This window comes from Silurus aristotelis, assembly GCF_946808225.1.
Source record: "Silurus aristotelis genome assembly, chromosome: 1".
NCBI lineage: Eukaryota > Metazoa > Chordata > Actinopteri > Siluriformes > Siluridae > Silurus > Silurus aristotelis.
In genome coordinates this window covers 39,501,359-39,520,036 of record NC_139574.1, presented here as the reverse complement: position 1 = coordinate 39,520,036, position 18,678 = coordinate 39,501,359, and the positions used below count along the sequence as shown (strand labels likewise).

The following is an 18,678-nucleotide window of genomic DNA, read 5'->3' as shown; positions in this document are numbered from 1 at the left end:
GAATCAGTTCAAGTAACTCAGTTCAAAAGAGTTAAATAATAAAGTCCAGAAGAGTCGGTTCACTGGTTTCCACTATTTCCACTATCATACGACACTCAGTCACATGACGCTAATTAAACAGTTCCTCATCGTCATTATCGCACAATATGAACAGTTCAGACTCATATACACGTTACTGATCAACCAACACACATCTTTACCTTTTAATACCACAAAACTCACCAGAATCCCATTGTTCAAGATCTGAGTTTGCATTTTCTCTCACACAATGACATCAGTACACATCTAATTCCATAAACAACCATTTTTACACATTACAAACTGTGTACTCACAAAATCCAAAGAAATAAACATGTAGGTATGTATTTTATCTTCTTTGACTCTTTTATTTTCTTGCTCTGAATTATGCTGCTGCTCATCATACATTCTTATAGGAAAACCAAGGACCAATTAACATCTGTTTACAGGCTGCATTTGTTCCTGGGACCAGATTTTGGATCCCCCTGAGATAACTAGAGTGCTCATGGAGAAGTTATTTCCAAATCTCCCAAAACACACTGAATTTGAAGATTTAATTCTATTTTTCTAATCTCTTCTACAGTTTACCAGTGTGTCATTACTGCCACCTAGCGGATAATTGACAAAAAAATACACTCATTTACACTCCAATACACTCATCCAGACAGGTAGGTTCATATCTGTATTGTATTGTATTGTATTGTATTGTATTGTATTGTATTGTATTGTACCGCTCCGGCACTTGGAGACTCACCGCAGACGTCACCGCCGCTGTACGCTGATGCACCATGTTTGTATTCAGATCTAACAGCATTTGCAAACTTCTTTTCTTTCTTGCAGGGAAGAATCACTTACACTCTGTTTGCTCTCTAATCAGACTGATGACATAAATAAGGTTGGAATGAACACAGAAGTGCAGTCGAAGTAGATCCTAAATAAAACTCACCAACATGCATGAGGTTGTTCATCATTCATGGTGAGATGTTCAGCTCTGCATAGATCACTTTTTAAATGTGTGAGAGATCAGTGGAAAGATCTCTCACACATTTTGTGTATGGTGATCCTCACATACACAAAGCTTCTGTGTCTAAACTGCAATTTGTACAACAGGTAAAATTCTTGGGGCATCTGATATCAGAACAATGTAAAAAAAATTAAAGCAGACGCAGGCAAAATAGGAAGGAACCAAGGAACAGCTCATGTATTTCCTAGGAATGTGGTTGCAGGAATTTTCAAGACTGGAAACTTCCCATATGAATTATCAGGAATATTTAGGTATTAACAGTAATGAATTGAAATAAAGTTGGAATTTACAAAATTGCAAGTTATCCTATAACAGGGAACTTAAATGTAGTTAAAAAATAACTTGCTTGATAATCAACCAGATTGAATGCAGTTTCAGTTGAATTTCTACCTGCACATTTATCAATCACATGCACACAGCACACTTACTGCAGGGCTCCTGAGACCGTACACCTACATGCACTGTGTTTTCTTCATGTAAACAATGAGTCACGCCTCAAAAAAGGGTAAAAACCACTGCCTTATGGGTAATAAAAGACCAATAATCAGGATCTCAGGTCTACATTCCTTACTATTGAAGTAAACAGGACCAATACAGAACAGTTCATCAGACAGGAACACACACTGATTAGTCCCATCAGCCACAGATCTGCTTCTCACTGCTCGTTTCCCCACCCTCCATTCACCAACCGCCGCTCGTGCACGCACCCGCTGCTCCATCCAGCAGTAGTGTTCAGGTGTTGTGAGGTGAATCCAGTGTTAACCCTGTCAGAATAACTGCTGAAAGATCATCCACTTTCTTGTGCCAATCCATGCGATTAATTATAAAGTACAGATGTTTAAGTGAATCAGGTTCTGCCCCACATTAACTGTCAGCTATATTGCTTTCAGAGCTCAAAATGAACAAAGCACTAAAGCTGCAAGAAAATACCTCAACTTCAGTTTCTGTCAAATTCCTTTTCTTTAAGGACATCAAACATCACTGAATTTACTAAAGTGGATTTCAAGAAAAAAAATACCATCATTGAATGCTCTCTGTGATGAAGAGACATTAGACATGATTGAAATTCAAAATCTTTATTTATTTAATAGTGTTTGTGTCTCGCTGTAGTAAAAGTGTTCAGACTCTCTGTTTCTCTTGTCGACTTCTTCTTTTTCTATTTCTCCTTTTCTTTTGAAGGTTTTTTTGTCTCAGCTGAGCAACAATTTCCTCCCATCGCTCTCGGACCCTCATATAATGTTCTGTTTTATTCTCTGAAGTCTTCTTTTCTTCCTCACAGAGATTCTGGGTATCCTGGAGCCCCCTGTTGGTCTGAAGCTGTAAGTTGTTCCTCTCCTCTATGTCATGTTTAGTTTTCTCTCTTTCGTCCTCTTGTTTTTCTTTAAAATTCAACGTGGGCTCAAACTGAGCAACACGTTCCTCCAGTCGCTCTTTGTCTCTGATCAAATGATCGCCTTTCTGCTCTGCACTATTTTTTTCTTTCTCACAGTGATTCTGAGTATCCTGGAGCTCCATGGTGGTCTGTTCCAAAGTGACCTCAACCTGAGCAACATGTTCCTCCAGTTGTTTTTGTTCTCTCGTCCAGCTTTCTCTCTCACATTCTACAGTATTCTCCAGTTCCTCATGGATTTTCAGGGAAGACTGGAGCTCCATGGTGGTCTGTTCCAAAGTGACCTCAAGCTGAGCAACATGTTCCTCCACTTTCGTTTGCTCTTTCGTCCAGCTCTCTCTCTCACAGTCTACAGTTTTCTCCAGTTCCTCATTGATTTCCAGAGAAGACTGGAGCTCCATGGTCGTCTGTTTCAAAGTGACCTCAAGCTGAGCAACATGTTCCTCCACTTTCTTTTGTTCTCTCGTCCAGCTCTCTCTCTCACAGTCTACAGTTTTCTCCAGTTCCACATGGATTTCCAGGGAAGACTGGAGCTTCTTGGTGGTCTGATCCAAAATAAATTCAAGCTGAGCAACACGTTCCTCCAGTTGTTTTTGTTCTCTCGTCCAGGCTTCTCTCAGTTATATCCTTTTCCTGCTGCTTTCGCTCAGAAGCCAAAGTAGCCTCCAGCTTTTGCACCGTCTGTAGCAGAATGGCTTTCTCTTCTTTCTCTTCTGTTAACTTCTCTATCATTAGAAGAGAAAATGCATCCAAGTCTTTCTCTACTTTCTCCATGTGTTCCAGCTTCTCCTTCATTTCAGCAATCTGCTTAGTTTTCTTTGTACTATGCGCATGCGCACATTACAGAATTAAAGAGCGGATAAAATATCATGTCTTCACAACTTTTCTGTTGTTCCTGAGAGAAGAGCGATATTACAGTCATAAATAAGAGAAAAACGGCTGTAAACTGTGTATAAAGCGAGTGAATCCGAGTTGAGAACCGGAAGTTGACCGGAGTGACTCAATGAATGTTGCAGAATCATAAATGACCAGTAGGTGGCAGTGTGATGTGTATTAGAGCTCACTGTCACAGCAGGTAATTAGAAGTAGTGGAGCTCTAATGACGTCATTAATAGCGAGGACAAGACACACAGCAGTTTGGGATTCTTTTATTGACTTTATTGATTAATTGATTTGGAGTATGATTGTGTTTCTGATCAAAGTAAGTTCATGTGTATGGAGTAAAAACAACCTGTACATTTCTCACTTCCAGACAGTATTATGAGATGTTCATCTGCTGGAAGTTCATGTTTAATGCTGCATGTTTTATAGGATTTATGAGCTGGAAGAAATGTTTTACTTTGAAATGTTTTCTTTTAACCAACTGGTGCATTTTTATCTATATGCTTCAGATGAGTTTTATAAAAAACACATTTTTACTTATAAAAAATAAAATGTTATTCTGAGTGAAACCACTTGTTTATTAAATGCATTATTCACTAAATAAACATCAATGAAAACTGAATGATTTGTTTTTATTGAATGTAAAAATATAAATTTGAGGATAATTGAACTTAAAGAATCGAATAGTTTTGGATTAAATGAAGACTTTACTGAACTAAACAGCACTGAATTCTCCTTTAAATCAACTTAAGTTTACTGAACTAAATACTGTTACTTATATGAAAATAAACCCGGTTTCTTGAACCCTGTTCGGTTTCAGCCCCACTTTTGGGCCTCACAGCTGAAAATGACCTTCCTGACTTTCAATGGTAAAAGTTCCTGACAACAGTGTGCTACATACACAATTTACATCTCTTTTGAAAGAACACACTTTGGGCTTTACATCATCCAAACATGCTGAAGTTCCTTAGAAAAAAATGTGTACGTCATAAAACATTTCTGTTTTTTTAAATATATAAATACATGAATTCGGTCCTGAAACAATCCAGAATAGTGACGGGTTAAAAGTCACATGTTTAATGAGTTTATATTTTAACTTTGAAGAAAATACAATAAAAACGAGATTCCTATAAACATTATTCTGAGACTGTGTGTAGTCCATTTCTCCCTCCGTCTGTTTGAGGAAAAGCAGCCTGATAACCAAATGTACTGGGAATAATAACATTCACACAATAAGCATAAGACTGGTATTTGAATATTAGAAAAACAGTAGAAGGAGAAAGTAATGAAAATAAAAGTAGCACAATGCTTCCTTCAGTGCCTCTGTGAATGATGGAGCACATCTGGACCTTCCTTTTATCCTTCCATTCTACAAACAGCACATCCTCTTCTCTCAGCCAGTGATGAGGCCTCGAGGAGCTTTTTTCAGAAGCTTGTTGGTGATGGTTTGAGGGTTTGTGGACTGAAATTTCCCACATGCTTAGATTTTTTTTTTAGGAGATCTCTAAACAGTGCTGGACTTGTGTAGAAGTCGTCAACGAACAGTTTGTAGCCCATTCCCAACATCTTCTCATCAACAAGTGCCATCACAGATGGTCTACAGACTGGCTGGGGTGTAAAATCCTAATTCCACCTCTCTTCAGGTGTGTTGGGTGATACAACCAGTGAAGACTGGGATTTTCTGTATCTCACTCTTACTGGTAGAGCTGAAACAGGTGCTGAGTTTGGAGACTGCTTGAACCTCTTTTCTGGTTAATGGCTGGTGTGTGGAACCCACTTCTCCTCAGAAGATTCAACTAAATGACTGTTGAAAGACAAAGAAAGAAAAAAATAGCATTGTATATCAAGTACATACTTTTGCAGTAGTATGAAATCAGGAAGGGGGCAAACACTTTTTCACACCACTATGTATATTTATTTGCATGTTTGTCACACTTTAATGTTTCAGATCGTCAAACTAATTAAAATATTAGTAAAAGATACACAAGTGAACACGACATGCAGATTTTAAATGAAGGTTTTTATTATTGAGGGGAAACAAAATCCAAATCTACATGGCCCTGTGTGAAAAAGTCTTTGCCCCCCTGTTAAAACTGTGGTTTATCACACCTGAGTTCAATTTCTCTCACCACACACAGGCCTGATTACTGCCACAGCTGTTCACAATCAAGAAATCTCTTAAATAGGACCTGCCTGACAAAGTGAAGTCGACCAAAAGATCCTCAAAAGCTAGACATCATGCTGAGATCCAAAGAAATTCAGAAACAAATGAGAAAGAAAGTAATGGAGATCTATCAGTCTGGAAAAGATTATAAAGCCATTTCTAAAGCTTTGGGACTCCAGTGAACCACAGTGAGAGAAATTATTCACACATGGCAAAAACATGGAACAGTGGAGAACCTTCCCAGGAGTGACCGGCTGACCAAAATTACCCCAAGAGCACAAGGACGACTCATCCAAGAGATCACAAAAGACCCCACAACAACATCCAAAGAACTGCAGCCTCACTTGCCTCAGTTAAGGTCAGTGTTCATGACTCCACCATGAGAAGGAGACCTGGCAAAAATGATCTGCATGGCAGGGTTCTAAGATGAAAACAGCTGCTGAGCAAAAAGAACATAAAGGCTCGTCTCCGTTTTGCTAGAAAACATCTTGATCCCCAAGACTTTTGGGAAAATACTCTGTGACTGATGAGACAAAAGATGCACTTTTTGAAAGGTGTGTCCCATTACGTCTGGCATAAAAGTAACACCTCATTTGAGAAAAAGAACATCATACCAACAGTGAAATATGGTGGTGGTAGTGTGATGGTCTGGGGCTGTTTTGCTGCTTTAGGACCTGAAAGACTTGCTGTGATAAATTGAACCATGAATTCAGCTGTTTACCAAAAAATCCTGAAGGTTCCTGACCTTGAGCTGAAGTGAACTTGGGTTCTGCAGCAGGACAATGATCCAAAACACACCAGCAAGTCCACCTCTGAATGGCTGAAAGAAAAACAAAATAAAGACTTTGGAGTGGCCTAGTCAAAGTCCTGACCTGAATCCTATTGAGATGCTGTGACATGACCTTAAAAAGGCGGTTCGTGCTCAAAAACCGTCCAATGTGGCTGAATTACAACAATTCTGCATAGATGAGTGAGTTTAAGTTTAATAGAAAATGATTCAGGAATAGAGGAAGATGGTGAAATACGAACATTTCATGTACTTTAGTGTGCATGTTGTTTCACCAACTTAATTTTTTTATTTTATTTAAATAAATAAAGATTTTGAATTTCAATCATGTCTAATGTCTCTTCATCACAGAGAGCATTCAATGATGGTATTTTTTTTCTTGAAATCCACTTTAGTAAAGTCAGTGATGTTTGATGTCCTTAAAGAAAAGGAATTTGACAGAAACTGAAGTTGAGGTATTTTCTTGCAGCTTTAGTGCTTTGTTTATTTTGAGCTCTGAAAGCAATATAGCTGACAGTTAATGTGGGGCAGAACCTGATTCACTTAAACATCTGTACTTTATAATTAATCGCATGGATTGGCACAAGAAAGTGGATGATCTTTCAGCAGTCATTCTGACAGGGTTAACACTGGATTCACCTCACAACACCTGAACACTACTGCTGGATGGAGCAGCGGGTGCGTGCACGAGCGGCGGTTGGTGAATGGAGTGGAGCCGGGGGGAAACGAGCGGTGAGAAGCAGATCTGTGGCTGATGGGACTAATCAGTGTGTGTTCCTGTCTGATGAACTGTTCTGTATTGGTCCTGTTTACTTCAATAGTAAGGAATGTAGACCTGAGATCCTGATTATTGGTCTTTTATTACTCATAAGGCAGTGGTTTTTAACCTTTTTTGAGGCGTGACTCATTGTTTACATGAAGAAAACATGCCCCAAGATTCCCCCAAGAAATTGCAGTTTAGACACAGAAGCTTTGTGTATGTGAGGATCCTCTATAATTATTTGGAGAAAGAGTCTGGTGTCATTATGCCATGGCTTGGGAAGTCGGGATGTTGTTAATAAATGTGAACTGATTTAATGTCATACAGTGTGTCTGTGTTCTACATTACAGTGGGGTCTGAGGTTCGGTTCCTACCTGTGTTTTTCTTGTTCTGCCTTCTGCTTCAAATTCCTACATTTTCTTTAAAAACCAATTTACAGTAATTTTCTTTTCCCCCTTTTTCTTTTACTGTCTTCTATTTGTTTGTGTTTCTTTGAGGATACAACATACAATACAATACAATACAATACAATACAATACAATACAATACAGTACAATACAGGTGTGAATCTACCTGTATTTGAGAGTTTATTTGTTAATTATCCGCTAGGTGGCAGTAATGGCACACTTACCAGTAAGCTGTAGAAGAGCTCATGATCTTCATATCACTTCACTTCTGCCCTCAGACTCTCACTAGTGTACAGAGATGATTGTGGATTAAACATATTAATGTGTGAATGTTAGATTTTGCGATGTTTCTTCTTATTTAAATCTGTAAAAAATACCAGGACTTAAAGGTAAATAAAACCTGTGTTCCACACTCTTTATTGTTCTTTTACCAGGTCGTAAGTGTTCCACCTGCTGCAAGTGTTCCACCTGCTTTACTCCACTCCTACTGCTGTAGCGCCCCCTACCTCCACCCCCACCATTATACAGCCTGCACTTACATTATCACTGCTCATTCATTATTTTTATATTTTATAGTCATATTGTCTTTTATTGGATAGAAGATTTTGTGTTTTCTTCAAAAGGAAAATCAGATCTTTACATTTTTAGCACACAGTTTACAAAGTCATAGTTTGCTGGATCCTTCAGCAACAATTCAGCAGCCAAACCTAATGTAAATGTACCAATGCAGATTCATGTCATTGAAAAAGACCTTCATATGTCATTATCATCATCATTATTATTTTTAAGTTAATAATATACAATATGTGTCTTTACAGCCTGGTAGTCAAAGTCCATCTCCTTCAGCCAGTGATTTATCTGCATCCAGTCCTTCATCTGCATCCGGTCCTTCATCTGCATCCGGTCCTTCATCTGCATCCAGTCCTTCATCTGCAGCCACACCTGCTGTTTATTCCAGTTCTGCTACTCTAATTATTTATTTCCGGTATTTTAAGCCACTCAGAGACTTGATATCATTTTACTGTTTATAAATATTTGTGCTAATATTATATAGTTGTGTTATGATTTTACTTTTGTGGATTTACTGCTATTTGTATCTATTGTTTTGTATTTGTATTTGTACCTTTGTGTGTTTGCATCAATTATACTTTATCGTTTGACATTTTTGTACCATTTTTAGTCATTAAAAATAAAATGTTTTATTGTACATAGAACAGTGACTCATGAATTATTCTGTGAACCTGCTGAACCCATTATCATCTTCATTATTATTATTCTAATTATTTATTTATATATATATATATATATGAACTTTATATGTTTATGATGTAAACAATTATAAACTCAATCTGAACAGAGTGGGGATCCTGATTATGTTCCTCATCAAAAACCACTAAGAACGTGAACGTGATCTTCAGTCAATTTAGTGATCATCAGCACAGACCTCATAGTCCTCACCAGAGTCTGGATTCTTCTGAAAACACACACAAAAGCCCCACATCACCTCTAACCCTTTTCATCTAGTAGCAGCTCTACATTTAGCTGCAACTGCACTAATAATACATTACAAATGATACAAATGTACTATGATTTAAGTGAATCAATGCTTCAGTTCAGTGAGATTACAAGTTGGGTTTAAAGCTGTAGATTTTATAGGAGGGTGGATTTTATTTCTACATACTGTTCTTTCCTTTAAAAAAGGATTAAGGGGATGATTTGGGAAAAGGTAGAGGTTTATTCATGTTTACTCCAATAACATCACTTGGGAAGGGCAGATTTGATTCTACCCCTCTGACATCTACTCGGGGGTCTGCCCTGGAGAATTAGTGAAATGAAACGGTACGTGGCAGTGAGCTCCACATCCCTGTAGTGTTGGTGGATGGAGCTCACGTGACTCTAAAGCAAATGAAGCATCAGTGGAATTCATGATGGAGATGCTGAACCAGCTGGACGTAGACACTTTTTATATATTTATAGTGTTTTAAATGCCTTTATTATGCAGTTACAGCAGTAGGAACTGTTATGAGAGCTGGTGCACAAATAGAGGAAACACCCACACATGCAGAATAAAATTAGAAAGAAGAATTACAAACTATTTGTATAAAATCTCTATGAAAGAAATGAAAATCATCAGGCTATAATACTGCACTGTATGTCACTGGCTAAAAAAGAGCTTTTGTAGTTTTAAAAATATTGATACATTAAAAGCTTTGATTTTATAAATATGTATGAATGAAGGTTTAAAAGTGTGATGTTGATTTGTTGCTGGTTTCAGGATTAAAATGTTCTTCTTTCATAAATGTATTTATTAAAATGTTCTTCTTTCATGCATGTGTATCACAATCACTTGACAAGTTCCTCTTAAAGTTCTTATAAAATGTTTAATAATCACGATTCAAAACACTCGAAAACATTTACATTGTGGATTGTTTTTATTTATTTTCCTAAATAATATAATAATAAAAAAAGAAGTATATAAACATAAAAAATATAATAACGTGCAATATTAATATCATATTTTTTTTAATTATTATTATTATTATTATTATAAATATATGTTTTTCTTCTTGTTCTTCCTCTTTTTCTTTGTGCCAAAGAGCATCTTTGTTTCCTGAAAGAAAAATGCAGAGGAGTTTTAGTCTACACATCATGTGTGTGTGTGTGTGTGTGTGTGTGTGTGTGTGTGTGTGTGTGTGTGTGTGTGTGTGTGTGTGTGTGTGAGGATACTCACCGACTTGACTCCTGCTTTTCCTGTTTTTAGGATCATGTTCATTTCATCCACCTGCACACAAACACACACATATACACTTCTATCACACGTGTGTCACGTGCATATAAAGAGTGAATAGAGGAGTGATGTGTGTGATTATGAATAGATGTGAATGAGGAATTTGTGGGTGGGGTTTTGTTACCACATGACCAAAACTTAATCATCATATTAATATAATATTATTTAACATAATAATACACTCGTTACTACAACCACTTATTACAAATCATTACTAAATATAATATTAGTGTGTGTGTGTGTGTGTGTGTGTGTGTGTGTGTGTGTGTGTGTGTGTGTGTGTTTGCTCACTTTTGTTTGCAGAAGATCAGGATCAGAAATCATGTTCATGATTTCAAAGTTGTTTTCACTCCCAATCAGCATCCATGAAATTTTATTCGCTTCAGCCGGGTGGATTTTCTCTACCAGAGGCAACAGGTGATCATCTGCAGAGAGAGAGGGAGAGAGAGAGAGAGAGAGAGAGAGAGAGAGAGAGAGAGAGAGAGAGAGTGAGTTACTGAAACTGCTTGTGTGTGTGTGTGTGTGTGTGTGTGTGTGTGTGTGTGTGTGTGTGTGTGTGTGTGTGTGTGTGTGTGTGAGTGTAACACTTACGTGCCATCTGGATCTGCATTTCAAAATCTGCAGACTCCAACATGTAAATGGTTAAGCGCTTCTGGGGTGCTGCAGCCATGGATACATCCTGCACATCTGGAACATGAGATGAAGCTGGACTCTGTTCTAGAGCTGGAACATGAGGTGGAGCTGGACTCTGTTCTACAGCTGGAACATGAGGTGGAGCTGGACTCTGTTCTACAGCTGGAACATGAGGTGGAGCTGGACTCTGTTCTACAGCTGGAACATGAGATGGAGCTGGACTCTGTTCTACAGCTGGAACATGAAATGAAGCTGGACTTTGTTCTACAGCTGGAACATGAGGTGGAGCTGGACTCTGTTCTACAGCTGGAACATGAGGTGAAGCTGGACTCTGTTCTACAGCTGGAACATTAGATGAAGCTGGACTCTGTTCTACAGCTGGAACATGAGGTGGAGCTGGACTTTGTTCTACAGCTGGAACATGAGGTGGAGCTGGACTTTGTTCTACAGCTGGAACATGAGATGGAGCTGGACTCTGTTCTACAGCTGGAACATGAGATGGAGCTGGACTTTGTTCTACAGCTGGAACATGAGATGGAGCTGGACTCTGTTCTACAGCTGGAACATGAGGTGGAGTTGGACTCTGTTCTACAGCTGGAACATGAGATGAAGCTGGACTCTGTTCTACAACTGGAACATGAGATGGAGTTGGACTCTGTTGTACAGCTGGAACATGAGATGGAGCTGGACTCTGTTCTACAGCTGGAACATGAGGTGGAGTTGGACTCTGTTCTACAGCTGGAACATGAGATGGAGCTGGACTCGGTTCTACAGCTGGAACATGAGATGGAGTTGGACTCTGTTGTACAGCTGGAACATGAGATGGAGCTGGACTCTGTTCTACAGCTGGAACATGAGGTGGAGCTGGACTCTGTTCTTCAGCTGGAACTTGAGGTAGAGCTGGACTCTGTTCTTCAGCTGGAACTTGAGGTAGAGCTGGACTCTGTTCTACAGCTGGAACTTGAGGTAGAGCTGGACTCTGTTCTACAGCTGGAACTTGAGGTAGAGCTGGTTTCTCATCCACAGTTGTGCGCTCTTCTACAGCAGGAACTGTGTTTACTGCTGGGGCATTTTCTTTATTTCGCTCTCCCTTCTGGCTTGGTGTGAAGGGAGTCATATTCTGAGTCTGTAACACAAAGACACACACAGCTGTAAACACTTCATTCCATTTTGTTTTATCAGATCATCATCACTGCTAGCAGAAAGCTCTTGAGGGAACCAGCTAGAGGAGGATCTTTAACCTTTTCAGCCAGTAACCCATTTAACTGCAATATTGAACTTCAGCATCAAATCATTTTAATGGGGACAGCATGGGGTGGTAGATGTTTAGGGTACAGTCTTCACCTGCACATTCTTCATCCTTTGCACGTTATGATGGACAGGGTTATCCTGGTGTTCTGGTCTCAGTAAGGTCTTCTGCTTGTTAATGAAGACCTGGGTGTGGTGGTTTCTCTCAGTCTCGCGCTCCTTACGAGACTTAAAGTGTTGGATGGAGCTGTAACACAACAGAGACACTGCTCTTAGACACCGCTGTTAGTCTTTATGCCGACACCAGAAAAATTACCCCCTGATGCTGACTGAAATCCCCTCATATGACCAAACCCACACTTTATATTAATAGCTTACACTTTATGGCCGTTAAGAAGTTTGCCATTGAGTTTCTCTTTTGCCAAATTCGCCGCCTCTGGAGACTCAAATTGGACGTATCCATATCCTTTTGTCCCCGTCTTGTAACGGACAACCTTCAGGAGAGACACGTCATGTCAACACACAATTCATATCAAACAGATCTAATACAGGACTTTAGTAGAAAACATGCTAATCATGCTATACAGATGTTATTCAGATCCAAACAGTTTAAAGCACAAACCCTGCATGACAGGATCTTCCCAAAGACTGAGAACAGGTCAAAAAGGGCCATGCTGTCAATCTTCTCCAGGTCCAAGTTCTTGATGAACAGGTTTCCGATGCCGCTTTTCCTCATGGTGGAATCCCTCTGAGACCACATGACTCTCATAGGGTTCCCCATAAGGAGCTCACAATTAAGTGTTGCCAACGCTCGCTCAGCTGAGGAAACAAAATTCATTACAGGTCATTCATTTCAGTAAAAAAGACTGGGGAAAGATGGGTGAGGAGAAAACACTCTCAAATTTTATTTAAGGCACAAAACCTGACCATATTCACATAATAAAGTAGTAAAATAATACAGAAATTACTCCTGGAGTATTAAGTAGACAATAAACTGGTGTAGATGCAGAAATAGTGTATCAGGGTTTAATGAGGATTTAATTACCATCGGCTCGCTGGTAAAAGTTGACGTAGGCGTAACTGAGTGAAACGCCGGTGTTCCAGTTCCTGCAGATCCGGATGGAGTGAACGTGGCCCACAGAGCTGAATTTCTCCATCAGCATGTTTTCTGTCACTTCATGGTGCAGATCACCAACATACAGTGTTGAAATACTCGAATTCATTTTTATCTAAAAAAAACAACAAACAAACAAACAAACTGTCAGTTATAAACAAGAGAATAAACACCAAACCTACAGTCTTAAACAGAAAAACATCAGTATGAGTGAACTACAATCAGTTTCTACTCTAAAATGTTAAAAGATTGTAAAACATACGGGTTTAAAAGATCTTACATTTCTACATTTCTCAGTACAAAAATTAAGTTAACAAAAAGCACAAAACAGTCTAAAAAGTATTCAGAATAACTATATATATAGCAAAGCTACTTATCAGGTACCTAATAGTCAGTAGTAGATGAATAGTTATAATGTTTATCAGTCGCTGCTGCTGCTTTTATTGCTTCTGTGTGTTTGTTTGATGGTTGTCAAGGAGATACTAGAATTTTGATGATGACGTCATAGAAACGTTTTTGCAGTATCACTCTGGTCACATGACCAGTTGGACACATGAATCACAGACACTTAAATAGCAAACACTATAGAAATATTATTTTAATACAAAACTAACTTCAAATATCAATAAGATAAAAATAAAAATGGTCCTGAATCCTGCATGTACACAAAACAGACCATTCATTCATTCATAAATTTTCTCCCGCTTATCCGTAATTCGGGTCGCGGGGGCAGCAGTCTAAGCAGGCCCCCGCCTTCGACTGCTGCCCAATCCTCACAGCACCGACCCTTACGGTCCCTCCTGCAGGTGGTGAGCCCACGGGAAGGCGGCCCCACGTCACTCCGACGTCACGGACCTTGATATTTCCCTCGTAAGGGACCAATGAATTCCATTTAAAATGCTTTAAAATGGTCCTGAATCCTGCATGTACACAAAACAGACCAATGAATCCCATTTAAAATGCTTTCAGTGATTCTACATCCTGCGCCTGATCTACACTGTGTGGACAAATGTATTGAGTCTAAATTTGACAAAAAAAATTAAGAATAAAAAAGCGATAATATTTCCAGAAATGTTGCAGTAAGCAGAAATGGACATTTCGGCTAATGGTGTAGGAGACATCATCATTAGCCTCATGCTAGCCGTGTTTGCTAGCGCTGTTTTTGTGTGAGCTAGTTTCTTAGAAAATTTTACTAAAAGTTGATCAAAAGACAAATACATTCGTTATTAAGACACTTATAGTTTATTTATAGCGCACTAAATGCAGAATATTTAGACCGACGATGAAAACTATTGAAGCTAAGATTATTTAGCCGGCTAATTAGCCTAGCTCAGTGGTTCTCAAAGATATGACAGGTGGGGCGCAATGAACGGCAGGATTTATTTATTTATTTGTTCTTCATTTATTTGTGACATTGACCACAAAAAAAACAAGCATGTAATTCAGCACAAGCAGACAAAAAAGGTAGATGGTGGGAGCTTAAACCAAAAATTCAGCCTTAAAGAAAATATAACTGTTTTATCCTGTTCCTTTTGCCACATCTCATCTCTGAGACTTTTCAGATGTTGCTACACTGAAAACTAAATACAGATCTCAGCTCAATATTGAACATGACTTGAGAGTGACAGTATCAAGTCTACAACCCCGTTTTGAAAAGATTTATGAAATGAATTTGCTCTATTTTGCACAGACTGCAAAGTGACAGAAAGTCCAAGAGATAACACAACTACACCTTTATTTTCTCTATTTTTGTTTTTGATGCTAATGTTCATTTAGAATTGGATAGTTCAATAAATTCGACATTTTTTAAACTTAAAGAATTTCATTATCCTTTTTTGAGGTGATGGAGGACAGGTGAGTTTAAAAATCCACCCCTCTGAAGTGGTAAATGGCAGAAAAAGATTGAGAATCACTGCATTAAAACACAAACAGAAGTCACATTAGTACAGAATGGAGCATAAAGCACGTCCTGATAGTGCCGCTAGAGGGCAGTGTGAGACTGAGAGTTGAGGATGTGAGCTGTGTGAAGCTGGAAATCAATAGACTGTTAAGGGGTGGGAAGAGGGGAAAAGAAGGGGAAGGAGGGACAAGAGAAAAAAGAGAAAGAAAAAATAGAAAAATGGAAGAAAAAGAAAGGAAATGGAAAAATGATGGTCATTTGTTATGGTTTTAGCAAACTGCCTTTTTATCTGCTTCCCAGGGAGAATCTCTGATGTGAATGAAGCCGGTTCGAATCTTACCTCAGACACCGCTGAAATCCCCTTTTATACGTCATTATATGATAATGACATATAAAGGTATTTTTAAATTACATAAAAGTGCAGGCTGTATAATGGTGGGGGTGGAGGTAGAGGGCACTACAGCAGTAGGAGTGGAGTAAAGCAGGTGGAACAATTCGATACCATATTTGGATCCAAATGAGGTTTCTTAATGAGGGGCTTAATAACTGCTAACTTGAGGGATTTATGGACGTGACCTAAAGATAGTGAGGAGTTAATAATATTGAGAAGAGGCTCACCAGCTGTATGTAACACTTCCTTCAATAGATGAGTTGGAATGGGATCTAACTGACATGTTGTTGATTTAGCTTTGGTAAAAGCATCATACAGCTCTTCCTGTCCTGTACATGTAAAACAGTGTAGTTGTGAAGTTGTAGGTGAGATTGTGTCAGGAGATGCTGTCAGAGGTTGGACCTCCACAATTGTTTTTCTAATGTTATAAATTTTTTCAGTGAAGAAATTCATTAAGTCCTCACTACTAAACTGTGATGGAACACATTTTTCAGATCCCTGATTTGTAGTTAATTTAGCTACTGTACTGAAAAGAAACCTGTGATTGTTTTTGTTGTTTTTTATGAGTTTGCTCAGGTGTTCAGCTCTAGCAGCTTTTAGCGCCTGTCTGTAGCTGAGCATACTGTCTTTATACGCAATTCTAAATACCTCCAATTTAGTTTTCCTCCATTTTCTCTCCAGATTACGGGTTGTTCTCTTGAGGGCATGCGTATGACTATTATACCAAGGTGCAGGTGCTTGTTCTCTAACCTTTTTTAACCGGATGGGGGCAACAGTGTCTAATGTGCTAGTGAGGATAAGGTCTATGTTGTTAGTCATTTCATCAAGATTATTAGCAGTTATGGGTTTAGTGAGAAATTGAGATAAATCAGGCAGGTTATTTATGAATCTGTCCTTAGTGGTCTGAACAATAGTCCTACCAAGTCGATAACGTGGTGAAACACGGCTAATCTGCTCTACCGGTAGTGTGTACAGTATGAGGTAATGGTCAGTGATGTCATCATTCTGAGGTAAAATATCTATATCAGTGACGTCTGCTCCGTGGGATATTATTAAGTCTAGTGTGTGGTTAAAACAGTGAGTTGGTCTGGTGACGTTTTGTTTAACCCCAAAAGAGTTTAATAAGTCGACAAATGATAATCCTAGAGCATCGTTTACATCATCTACATGAATATTAAAATCTCCTACAAGCAGCACTTTATCAAAATTGATCAAGAGGTCTGAAAGAAAACAAGCAAACTCTTGAAGAAAATCAGCGTAGGGTCCTGGGGGTCTGTACACGGTGACCAGAGCGAGTTTTCTATGCATGTCTGAAAGTACAATTTTAAGAATGAGCACTTCAAATGATTTAAAGCTGAATCCTAATCTCTGACTAACATTAAGAGAAGCACTATAAATGGTTGCTACACCCCCCCCACGACCAGTCTGACGGGGCTCATGCTTATAAACATATCCTGACGGTGTCGACTCGTTTAGACCCATATAATCACCTGGTTTAATCCAGGTTTTAGTGAGACAGAGTGCTGAGAGATTATTCTCTGTGATCATCTCATTTACAATCAGTGCTTTGGGTGCAAGTGATCTGATGTTAAAAAGACCAAACTTTAGAACTTTTTGGTGTTTGTTTATCTGGCATTTTTCAGTTTTAACTGCAATAAGATTATTTCTGGATCTTGTGTATTTAATTCTTGGTTTTACTACATGAGGAATAGATACGGTTTCTATAAACTGGACTGTGTGTGAACTTGTAACTATTTGGTTTCTTGTATAAATGTTCTCATAGACGTAAATTTCCTGATGTCTTACCAGTCAGATGGTGTGAAGTATCCTAGAGATGTTATCTGATAGCACTGCTGCTCCAACTCTGCTGGGGTGCAGGCCATCAGGGCGGAAGAACCTCGGACGCTTCCAGAAACAGTTCCAGTTATTAATAAAGAGAAGTTTGTGCTCTCGACACCATGACTGTAACCATTCATTTAGTGCAAAGAGTCTACTAAACTTCTCAGCCCCTCGCTGGTAAGTGGGAAGAGGTCCTGACACAATGATCCTCGTTGTGGGTGATGTGCTGCGTACCGTCTCCACCAGGATCCTGAAATCCCTCTTTAAGATCACCGTTTGCCTCAGCCGGGTGTCGTTCGTTCCGGCATGAAGAACAACCGCTCCGAAGTTCTCGTTCAGGATCGCGGGTACCTGCACAGCGACATCGAGAACACGAGCACCAGGAAAACAGCGAGTGTGCACCTTACCTTTGTCTCTGGTAGCGCGGACATGCCGGATGATGGAATTTCCAAGAATCACAGTATGACGTTCCGTCTCGCGGAGATTTCATCCATGGTTTCATCCACATCATGACCTGCCCCCATCCTGCTGCCACCTAAAAAGATAAATAAATAACAACAATCTGCACTTACTTTATCTTTAATAAGAATTTACAGTAAATACATTTACAAATAAATACATAAATAAAATATAAAAATAAATAATAATAAATTGGCAATTCACACAACAAACAAATTAAATACATTTTTCAGTATGCACACACACACACACACACACACACACACACACACACACACACACACACACACACATTTAAATCGCTATCTCTCTAATCACACTTAATTCCTGCAGGATTAATTACAGGTTGGGTGACCTCTAACCTCTCGTGTGGTGCTGATGTTCCTCCTCAGAAGTCCGTCTGCTGCCTGAAGTCTCAGCTCCACCCTCTTCAGGTCATCAGACTTCATCAGGGCTGTCAATTAAACAAAACCTATGTTTATCTACACTTATGATACCAGGACGAGAAAAAACCCTCTGAAGATGTTCTTCTTAAAGGCAACATTTGTGCTGGTTTAGAAATAAAACTGCATCAAGTCTACCCACCAACACACTGCTTTTTACAGCACAAACACAAACACTTTTCTCTTTTCTGATCAGACGAGCTGCCATTTGAGTTCACTGACAATGTTCTTATACTAACAAATTAAATTGATCACAGTATGATTTTTAACCCATATTGATTATTGCACATTTTTAAAAGTCCTCTGTAACAACCAGCCAAAAATATGCCGAGTCAAGCGATTAGATCAGACATACACAATAGTATTTCAAAGCAATTTTCAAGCGAAATGATTTCATAAAATAACTATGCTGTCACTTTTACTCAGCTCTT

At 38.9% G+C, this 18,678-nt stretch overlaps 2 protein-coding genes and 1 pseudogene across 8 annotated transcripts in view; 1 reads left to right on the top strand and 2 right to left on the bottom strand.

The window, feature by feature from the left end:
* LOC310724844 (eukaryotic translation initiation factor 4 gamma 3-like) overlaps positions 1-18,480 on the top strand; it is a 128,643-nt gene extending 110,163 nt beyond the window's left edge. Inside the window, exon 7 of the mRNA XM_083539215.1 lies at positions 18,197-18,480. Within this exon, the coding sequence (XP_083395341.1) occupies positions 18,197-18,298 (102 nt within the window). The 3' untranslated portion in view covers positions 18,299-18,480. The remainder of the gene's footprint in view (positions 1-18,196) is intronic.
* The window catches only part of LOC310725165 (eukaryotic translation initiation factor 4 gamma 3-like), a 250,262-nt gene that overhangs the window by 161,808 nt on the left and 69,776 nt on the right, over positions 1-18,678 (bottom strand). For 2 of the 6 annotated variants that reach the window (XR_014533259.1, XM_083539841.1), the window contains one exon: positions 17,313-17,880. Coding sequence is in view for 2 of the 6 variants with exons in the window: in XM_083539840.1 (XP_083395966.1) it covers positions 18,253-18,258 (6 nt within the window). In the remaining 4 variants the exon portion in view is untranslated. Of the gene's footprint in view, positions 1-16,154; positions 17,006-17,312; positions 17,881-18,166; positions 18,300-18,678 lie in introns of those variants that run through there. The other 4 variants (XR_014533260.1, XM_083539840.1, XM_083539842.1 and 1 more) reach the window with 4 other exon arrangements.
* On the bottom strand, positions 12,180-12,861 carry LOC310733985 (polyadenylate-binding protein 1 pseudogene; annotated as a pseudogene). The gene is made up of 3 exons: positions 12,724-12,861; positions 12,480-12,595; positions 12,180-12,348 (listed from the first exon to the last, which is right to left on the bottom strand). The product of its transcript is annotated as a polyadenylate-binding protein 1 pseudogene (transcript).